The 10,406-nt window shown below is 39.1% G+C and overlaps 1 protein-coding gene across 6 annotated transcripts in view; it reads right to left on the bottom strand.

Moving 5' to 3' along the window:
- Window positions 1-2,072: 2,072 nt before the first annotated feature.
- The window catches only part of camta1a (calmodulin binding transcription activator 1a), a 413,667-nt gene continuing 405,333 nt past the window's right edge, over window positions 2,073-10,406 (bottom strand). For 3 of the 6 annotated variants that reach the window (XM_015043462.1, XM_015043488.1, XM_015043480.1), the window contains 8 exons: window positions 9,699-9,877; window positions 8,270-8,513; window positions 7,436-7,507; window positions 7,322-7,342; window positions 7,035-7,234; window positions 6,680-6,754; window positions 5,092-5,122; window positions 2,073-2,996 (listed from right to left, as the gene is read on the bottom strand). In XM_015043462.1, coding sequence (XP_014898948.1) covers window positions 2,964-2,996; window positions 5,092-5,122; window positions 6,680-6,754; window positions 7,035-7,234; window positions 7,322-7,342; window positions 7,436-7,507; window positions 8,270-8,513; window positions 9,699-9,877 — 855 coding nt within the window. In that variant the 3' untranslated portion in view covers window positions 2,073-2,963. The other 3 variants (XM_015043470.1, XM_015043496.1, XM_015043504.1) reach the window with 3 other exon arrangements.

Genomic DNA, 10,406 nt, shown 5'->3' with positions numbered 1-10,406 from the left:
CTAGATTCTTTTTAATTGTGGACTGAGGTGTGGAGTTTGCAAACTGTATCGGTTTCTGTCGAATAAAACATCCGGTCCTGGTTAAAAACTTCCTAAAAACCTTATTTATTCGCGCAAAGAACAAAAAATTAACTTCTGTGCCACAATTCCAAAAAGTTGGTATGGTATAAAAAGAACATTACACGACCCAAAAAGTATCCCAAGGTAAAATATGGGGCTGGCAGCATCATGACGTGGGGTTTCTTTTCTTCAGATAGTTTTGAAATGGCTTAGCCAGAGTCCTGAACCCGGCAGAACATCTGTGGGTTCATCTGATGAGGACTGTGGAAAAGATAATAGAGATTTGAAGACATTTTGCAAATTGGAGTGGAAAAATATTAAGTCAAGATGTTGAACCAACTTTTGATTCAGTTTCATCACTTAAAAAAAAGTCTTTGTTTTTCAGTTGAATTCTACATAGCTTATAATTCTGATGGGAAGTTTAAAAATTATTTATCATGGCTCTATTTTTTTTTTTATTTCACAACACAAAGACCAAGACAACACTGCAGGATTCATCTGACTTTGGCAACCGCTACTGGAAACATTTCTTAAAAAAAACAAAATCAAAAACAAAACAAAAAAAACAAATGCTGTGCAAAAAAGGTCAAACCGCCGTCGTTTTTCATTTTACAAACCTCAATCTATGAATGGTAAATCAAAGCTCGGTGCGTCAGGTTGCACAGCTGAGGTGATGAATTCAGTCTGTTTCAGTGATAAGAACAGCAACACCTGTGTTTGCTTTGTCGGGGTCCAAATGGGAAAGGCATCCGTTTACAATCTCTGAGTTCAGACAAGATACCTCTGTGATCGTCACATTCCATTTTCACTGACAACAAAAATCAAGCACATATCTGATGTGGCATATTAGGAGATGAACAACGCTCTACGGCGCATCTGGATGGTGGAAATATGATGAACTTGCACTAAAATGCCCTTCGTTTGAAAATGAGTCCCTTTACATTTATGTTTTCTTCAATCCTCAGTCAGTCGGGATGTTATGGTTTTCGTTCCTTAGCGTGTATTTCACTGTATGATTATCTGTTCTGCAAAAATGGACTTAAATAAATTCTTAAGCTTCATAGCAATCGTATACCTTGGCACCATTGGCAAAAGTTTCTTGGGAGCCCAAAACCAAACAGATAATGACAAAAAAAATGAAAGTAACTATAGTGGATTTAAGATAATTTTTAAAGACCTCTCCTAACACTAAATACATTATTTTTCTTTTACTTTTTCATATGCAATAATATCATGCTTTAGCAAAATGTTTGTCTCCGGAACAATCAAAATAAAGTAAAATACTCTAATAGTGAAATATTTTTAATTTTACAGAGCATAGCCACTACTGCTTTAGTTTTTTTCCCCCCCCTTTTTAACTCTGTTCATACTTTTCATGCACTTAGCTCATCTTTATCCCAGATATTTACACTATGTACAAACAATAGAACCATACTTCTTAAGCATTCAAACAAAACTATACAAATATTCTGTTTTTGTCTTGTACCTGTTTTCGACCCATTTTTAATGAATAAAATAATATATTTCTAAAATACAATCCCTGTAAGGGAACATGTTCATTTTTTCCCCTACATAACTTGCAGCCTTCTTTTATATACAGAAATCACTCAATTGTCAAAAAATATGGATTTGTCAAACCCCTATTTTGGGACAAGCTTAGGGACCCCACAAAGAATCTCTAAGACGTCAAGGCAATGTATGTGATTTTCCCCTCAAAAGCCTGCAGAGGCTCCGGAGTTCAACTCAAAAGAACAATAACAACCTGCATGACTACAAGAGTTACAACACAAAAAAAAAAAAAAAAAAAAAAAAAGGACATTTTGCTCCCCTCTGGGAGGGGAAACAAAATAACTGGGAGAACACAGATATTAGCTTAATTACAGGAATAATAACGGCTCTTATGAAGAGAAATGTGGAAATAAAATGAAAATCAGAAGAAAGACCGAAGGGTTAGACCATAAACACACAAGCAAAGACTTTTTCTGTCTAGAAGTCATGCATTTTTTTTTCTCTTGGTAGGATTTAACAACATATAGCCTGATACAGCTCACCAATACATTGGACATGATGGAAGGAGTACATTGGACGATATGAAACAAATTCAAGTAATAAAGGGACTATATACATACAATAAAGCATAGTATCTTTTTAAAAGAAAATGTTTTATCCCCAATCTGCTTCAGCATGAATGTTTGAACCCCACTACATTCATTTGTAGCCCCACCCAGGCGGGCGGACTGGTGGGGTCGAGCAAAGTAGGACTGGAAAGAATACTAAGTTTAAATGGACACCGTTAAATCACCAGCATTGGCTGTAAAGTGGGGTATATGTGGGTGTTAAAAAAAAAAAGAAAAATCTGTCTTTGAGTGAATTTATTGGTCTTAAAAAGTAACCATGAAATACAATGAGAGCCCAGAGTGTTTCTGCATGGTCTCCTTGTCCTTTGAGATTTTCTGCAACAGCCCTAACTTCCATCTCTCGAGATCCTCACGTTTGACCGATCGCCTGTCCTCCGTCGTCTCTCATCACTGTCCAAAACCTCTTTGTAGCTAAAAAAAGAAATAAAAATAAAAAGCAGTCCATGAAAAAGTGCAAAAGATGCCATGAAGCCAATGTTCTGCACCCGTTGCCCCGGTTCTTTGAGTTCATAATGCTGTTGAAGTCACCAAGTCAGTGGAAAGAATAAACATGTAAAAAAAACAAAAATAGCTGTCATACAACGTAATAGTAGTTGAACCAGTAACACTGCTCTAGTAGTAGTAATAACAGCAGTGCTTGAACCGATGTTTTTTTCTTTTTTCTGTTTGTTCTGTTCTCTTGTAAAATGTCTCAGGTACAAACAAAAAAGAAAAGAGGAGTCAGGAGAGTGATGTCACATCGCAAGGGGGCTCTTCTGAGGGGTCTCATGTTCCCTGGCCCTTTTCAATTCTTTCACCCTGGAACACAGAGACAGACGACGATTCGTTAACGGAACAGGAAGTCAGCTGCACAGGAAACGACACACACAAACACAGTCCTAACGCAACCTAGCAGGACTAAAACAAACATGAACTCAGGTCAGCAGGAGCTACGTCTTTTCTGGGAAAAGATAAAGAAATCCTTACAAAGAGATATACACAATTAGTCATTTACAACAGCTTGAAAATCATTACTAAGAATTACATAGAGTATGAGTTTACATTGAGTAAAAAATACCAGCTTGAAACACTCAACAAGTTATAGATTATCTAACTTTATCAGTCGACCAATCTTCTTATAAATTTTTGTAAACACATATTATTTCTCTTTTCATGTTTTCCTGCGTTACAAACAGACATGGTGTATTTTGGGGGATTTTATTTGACAGAAAAACACACAGAGTGTCTGTGAGCAGCATCTGAATTCAATTTAGATCCGTGACTGATCCATTCAGTCACACTGCTATGCTTTTATCCAAACCATTACTCTGTATCTCCAGCTTTATGTTCAAAGCTGGAAGGGAAAGGCTTTCACAGCTTTGTCTACGATAAAGCTTAGAGTTTCCCACCTGAGCTGAAGCTCTTTGCAGTTGCAACAAGCCGTTAGCAATCTCTCTGACTAATGCTGCTGTTGCTGTTTACAGATTGTCTTCTAACCTAAACCTGCTCCTAACCTTATCTCTGACCTGCGAGGTGAGATACTTGATCTTTATGATGCGGTTCACTGATGTTCTCTAACAAACCTCTGAGGCCTTCATAGAAAAACTGGATTCACACAGAGATGAAGTCACACACATCTAATATTAAATAGCTACTTGGTGTGTGAGGGCAATTAAATACAATTTTGTTTTTGCTTGTGAAATGTCAGTAAACAACGCACCGTTTCCACTTCATTGTTCTGGTCTAGCAAACAAAATCCCCAAAACACCTTCAGAGTCAAGACTGTAACATGACAGAACATATACAAAACTACACACACACACACACACACACACACACACACACACATATATATATATATATATATATATATATATATATATATATATATATAGTTTTTGATTCAAGGAATGTTTGTGGAGTATAAAGACATCCCCCCAGTATAATTTGATGGAGTTCATCCTGCTTGATTACTGTACAGAAAGCAAGCGCTGCAACATACAGAAGAGGTCACACAGAAACTGGGATCTTGTGTGTGAAATCATTGAAACACAAAATATTGTTTATCCTCTGATCCCAACAAGAGGACTGGTGCCACAACATTATATTTAGCAGAAGAACCTATTGCTCTAAGATCAGGTTAGCTTTTCTCTTATTAAAGGAAACCTTAAAATACAGCTAGTTGTTTTTAAAGTTATGAGTCCCACAGAGCTGCTTCACAGAGACCAGTAAGCAGAAATTGAAGGGATAACGTTTCCCCTCGCAGTCTATCGAGTGGCTTGAAATAGAGCATACAGTCAGTCAGCCAGCCAGCCAGAGAGATAGCTACTAGAGGAACAGCAGGTTCATAGCATGCCTAGAAGTAGAAGAGCAAAACCCAAAGTCGTCACCACTTGACATGCAGCAGGATAAAAGAGTTAAGAAAAAGCTTCCCGCACTGTAAAACTGGCAATTTGCAAAACCACAGAAAGCTAAATGAAATAAAAAAGAAAGAAAGAAAAAAAGTGCAATTTTCAAGAAGAGAAAGAGAAATAAGGAGAATCAGGAAAGTCTCTGGTAAGTGTTGCAGTGACATTGTCATTCATAAGCATTTTGTTAGTTAAGGAAGGCTCTGATCTAAATCTGAGCGTCTCAGTCCACCTGTGGCTCCAGTCAGCAGCCTTCATGCAAGCAGGCATCAAGCAACAGTGATGGAAAATGAGAAGGACTGGGAGGGAAGAGAGGAGAACATGAGGAAGGAGAAAAAGGGATAGACCGCCATGGATAAAACTTCAGAAGGCGACACGAGCTTTATTAAAGAGCGATAGTAAAACATAAGAGAGGTTTGGGAAGAGAAACAGATGAAGAAGAGAGAGAGAGAGAGAGAGAAAGAGAGGAAGGGAGTCACGAACTGAGTTGCTGAGGCTGCACTCACCCGCTTGAACAGTCTATGGTCCATCAAGGGGCTTGGCATAAACAGCAAAACAATACCAGACAGCTATTAGCACACAGTAGGCACTGTGAAGGAGGGGCGGGGGCGGCTGGGGGCGGAAGGTGGAGCTTAGGGATGGGGGTATCTCTAACTAGTTATTATTTTCAAGAAGATGAAAAATAAATAAATAAATCTAACACACCAAGCAAAAGAAAAAAAAGAGATGGACAAAATTATCTGGTTAGAGTAGCATACAATGGAAGAAAGAACACCACTGTGCAATATCACCACGGTGGGAAATGATTGAGAGTTAAGTGGTATTAGACAGGGGTGTACTTGCTGCTGTTACTCTTATCGTGGCTTATTGATTATTTAAATGGAAACTACACGTCTGTGCAGAAACGGAGAAGTTTATTTGGAGTGCCTTGCAAAAGGATTGACATCCCTTCAAACTTTTCCACAGTTTGACCTGTTAAAACCACAAACGTCAATGTATTTATTGGGACTTGATGCGAGAGGCTAACACGAAGCATCAAACTGGATGGACGGTAAAGGAAACGTTTTGTCCAGTATCGTCGTCCTGTTGGAAGGTGACGCCTCTGTTCCTTTGTACAGACACAATTTTTCTCCTGATTGTTCTGAATTCAGCTCCATCTACATTCCTGTCACCTCAAAACAGGTTTTCTGTCCCTGCTGAGGAAACGTGATGCGGCGGCCACCAAAGTTTTTTAGGCTGCTTCACGTCACATAGAGTTTTGCATGAAGGCCATTTAGTTTTATTTTGGTGTGCCCTCAAGTTGCTTGCTGTAAACTATAAGCTGGACTTTTTGTGGCCTGTCAGTTGCGGCCATGTCTTGAAAGATTTCGTTTTCAGGTGATTGTCTGTTCAGTATTGCTTGGTTTTTCATGATGCTTCTCATTTAATAGCATTAGCTGTGTTTCCATTATAAATATGTGCAAAACTTTGTCAATATTCCGGTAATGTCACAAATATGATGTTTCCTTTAAATAGGAAATGCAATTAAAATCGCAGGTCAATAAGTCATTAAAAACATGGCACACTGTAATCTTCTGAATGAATATATTTGTGGTTTGAGCCAGTGACAACATCCAGTTGTTGATCATGTAACTGGTGTGGTGCAAAAAAATAAAAAATAAAATAAAATAATGTTTCCATTGCAGTTTTGTGAAATAAATCGATTATGATACACTCATCCTTGCACCAAAGCTTTTAAACGAGAGTTTTTTCAAAATTGGTGTCTTTCCTTAAGCAAATTTATATTCGAAATATCAAATTCCACAATTATTTGGTCACTGGTAACCCACTTCTTAGGCCTTCACAGAACTATTGTATTCCCCCTAAGATTCAGTCATCGAGTTTATTTGAAGTGGACTTTATTTAGGGTTGCCAGAGAAAAAGGGGGTTGACTACAAATGTCCACTATAGACAGCTACACTTAGTGTAACACAAAAAATCCCAATAAAACACATTAAAGTTTATTGTTGCAACTTGAAAAGTTATGAAAGGGTTGAATACTTTTGAAAAGCCCTTTTATTGAGAGTGCTGGCTCGGGTCGCCGTTTGGACCTACCTGTGGCGGCAGCGTCGCAGGAACCTCATGATCTTCCTGGCAGCCTGATCCTGCCTCTTCGTGAGCAGACTCCCTCTGTGAAACAGCAGAAACACTTTGAGTTAACTTTATCACTCAGCGAAAAAAAGAGAAGATCCAAATCATAACGTATTTAACAAGCAAAAAGAGATTACACACCATCTCTCAAACTTATTTTTGCTAATGATTTTGTTGATAAATGACTCGAGACATTAAGCATTTTTCAGCCCTGCAGACAAGCCTCATAATTTAACTGTCACTTTATCATTATGTAGCAAGATGAAGTGGTTCTTGCCGCATCCTGCAGTCTACGGCAGAGCGAATCCGCCCTGTTTACCTCAGTTTGTGCTGCACCAGAGCGGCAGCAGCCCCGCGGTGATGGGGCTTCAGCTTCCCAAACTCCTTGTAGCTGCGGTAGTATTGCTGAATGAGCACAGCTGCCCTCCTGCTCTGCTGGAACTTCTTCTGTTCGTGGTAGCTGCGAAATTTACTCTGGATAAGGATGGCGGCCTGCGTCATCTTCTTATAAAGTGCATACTGAGGAGAAGAACACATCGACACGTCAGGAGTCGCTTGGTGAAAGTCGTGCTGTGGCTTCATGCTAGGATATGACCAGCAAGTTACCTTTAGGGCTATCCATGTTAGCTTGTAAATGAGGGGAAGAAAAGACGCGTTTCGAATGTTTGCTCTTTAAACGTATTCAAACATGGATGCAATTTCGTGGCTTTCGTTGCCTACCTGCTTGTATTTCTTGTAGCAACGTTGTATAACAGCGGCAGCTACTTCCTGTTGCTCCCGGAGAGGCCGCCCCTGTCGGAAAGTAGAGTGGGACAGGTAAGAAGTTACAATAGGAGCTCCTTTCTGCCACAAAGGATATGTGTAGCTTGCCGAGGTGTTGTCATGGTTAGCGCATGACCGCCTCAGATAAAGAGCACACTTTGTGGACAGACCACCTGTCAAACAGTGGAGGAAGTGAGCTGCTGCCCAACAGAGAGTCACCTCAGAATCAGCTGGCAGATGGGCTAAAGACAACTGTGAACGACAGTGAACAGTTTGTGATAATAAGACTTATTGAAAGTATCTCATGGGTAGGTGGGGAGTTCAGGAATGGGACTGGGCAACGAGGGGAAAAGAAAAGACAAAGACAAAGTGGGAGCTCATTGCTTAATAAATGTGTCTAAGTAATGCAGGGATACGGGGTCAGTGCAGCTCCCCTAAGCAAGGCCATGCTCTGCTCAAGCCACCTTTTCCATGCTGGAACCACAGGGACAGATTTGTGTTTCCTCTTAATATTAAGATACAGTTAAAAATAGACATACAGAGAATTAGACAAATATAGAGACTGAAATCAATCAGTTGAAACCATGGTTAGAAACAGTACAACACAAGACAAAATAGGTAATAAGCCACGTTACATATGCTGAACTTCAATCCATAGCCAGATTAAAGGGAATCCTTCATCCCTAAAATCCAAAAACAGATCCACCCAGTTACACCAATCCTCAGCCTGTAGCTCTATGAGTCTGGGCTACAGCATAGACAGCTTTCAAGGCCTGAACACCGGGACTGTACCTTGTACTTGCGGAAGGCAGTTTGGACCAATCGGGCAGCCTCGTACAGCTCTCTCTGCTCTGGGTCTGACAGAGTCAGCTGGGCCAGGTCTCGCTCCACTTTGCTGTTGGAGGCGTTGATGAACTCACTCCAGTCGGACGGGGAAGGAACCGCGGTCCGCTCCAACGGGCCCTCTCTGAGCGGAGACCCCCGAGGACTCAGGTTAGGGTTAGGTGATGGTGTCAGTGGCTCATTGTACAGAGATCTACCAAAAAAACACAATTGATCTTTTTTAATTTACCCTTTTAAGCTATTTTAGTTTTCTCTATATATTATTGTCTATAAATGTGCATTGACATTATGAGATGAAACCAGAAAAAACTAAGAGATTTCGGAAACACTGTATTTGAAGTGGTGTGCATAAGACTGACACGAATATGAAGGAGTCCTCATGAATGTTTATGACTGTTGCCATGAAGTGTCATTCTGTAAAAAAACGACACTTTTAATGCAAAGTAGACTCTTAATGCAAATTTTAACTTGAATTAAAATGGTCATTATTGACAGAAAAATGCACAGTTTACACTTTTAATGGACTTTTAATCCAACTTTTAGTGCAACTTTGCATTAACTGTGTCATTATTTACTGGGTGACACTTCATGACAGCAGCTGTAAACATTCATAAAGACTATTTCATTGTCATAACAGGTGTTATGTCTATGACAGTGTCATGCACACCCCTTCAAATGAAGTGTTACCCAGATCGCTTCTTTTTTTGCTTTTGATGATCTGAAATATATTAATGCTCCAGATTTTAACCACAAAAACTGACTTTGAAAAACCTGGAGTGGGGTTGAATTAAATGTAACAATTTAGGTTTACTTTGTCGCAGATTGGTTTGGAAATACATTTTGAATTGACACATTTTGTCTTTGAAATTAGAATAAGTTGGATGATCTGAAATATTTAAACAGAAGAAATCTCTAGGGGGGACAAAAACCTTTTCACAAGAGCCCTACTTGTATGGATTTGGCAAAAAAGTGTTTCTTTTTGTTTCTCACTTCAACATTGTGTCTTTTTTCTTTAAAATTGTAAAGAAAGTACGTTTTTTGATGACATTCAAAAGAGTTTTGAAATACAAGCCTTTTTTTTCTTATATTCCATTTTTTGTATTTCAGCAAATGAAACAACATCTCAGTTTTTACTCAGATATGCAAACTTTATTTAATATATCTTTTGGTTTTCTTATGACATCTACAAATCAAATGTTGTATTTAAAAGAGTACAGACCCATGGCGAGTTTTTGAGATATAAAAATAAATATATATATGAAAAAAATAATCAAAATCTCATGTTTTGACATAAAAAAACTTGTTTTATGCATATATCACAGCAGCGTGAAGTCTGTTGAGACCCGCTGTGTCTCCCCTTTTCCACGGTCCTCCTTACCGCAGGTGTATGATGCTTGGCAGCTGCTCTACGTCTCCCAGGTAGCTGGCTAGCCAGTTCATGGTGGTGCTGACCGCCGATGTGTCTAAAGGCCCAGAGTCCGCAGCGCTGAAGTTCTCCCTTTTGATTCTTTCTGGTGTTGCTTCAATGATTTGTTCTGCCAGAGTCATCATGTTTACCTGTTGTTTTGAGAAAAACACGGATGACTAATGTCAGCACCCAGCTGGTAAATTTTCATCACTATAATATCTGCATGCAGGCTACTTATGCATACTTGTTTAATGCTATTGGCACTGAGACAATAATTTGGGATTTTAATGACAGGACGGGAGATAATAGTAATAAAAGTGAAATTGCTAGAGGCTAGAAATACTTAATCCAGCACTTCATTTGTTGGAGGAGTAATTAGACTGATACGGATGTCTGAGGATTTCTTGGCTGTTGAAGACAATCAATAAGTAGAGTTTATTATGCAGTGATGGTCACTGACAGGGTGCCAAGCTGCTTTGTTGTATTTTACCTACCAAATGCAGGAAGTGCTAATATTGTGCATGCATACAGCACCCTATGTCTGATAGCACACAAGCTTTGCAGAAAATCAATTCACGTCTGCACATTTTCACTAAATATTAACAAATATGTTGGTACCACTCGAAGAAATAGAAGGAATTTAGTTTGAATAATACACATTTTGATCAACAGCAGAGA

This window comes from Poecilia latipinna, unplaced genomic scaffold, assembly GCF_001443285.1.
Source record: "Poecilia latipinna isolate Pla-1442-1.1 unplaced genomic scaffold, P_latipinna-1.0 Scaffold36, whole genome shotgun sequence".
In the NCBI taxonomy this organism is placed as follows: Eukaryota; Metazoa; Chordata; class Actinopteri; order Cyprinodontiformes; family Poeciliidae; genus Poecilia; species Poecilia latipinna.
This window is presented reverse-complemented; position numbering and strand designations above follow the sequence as displayed.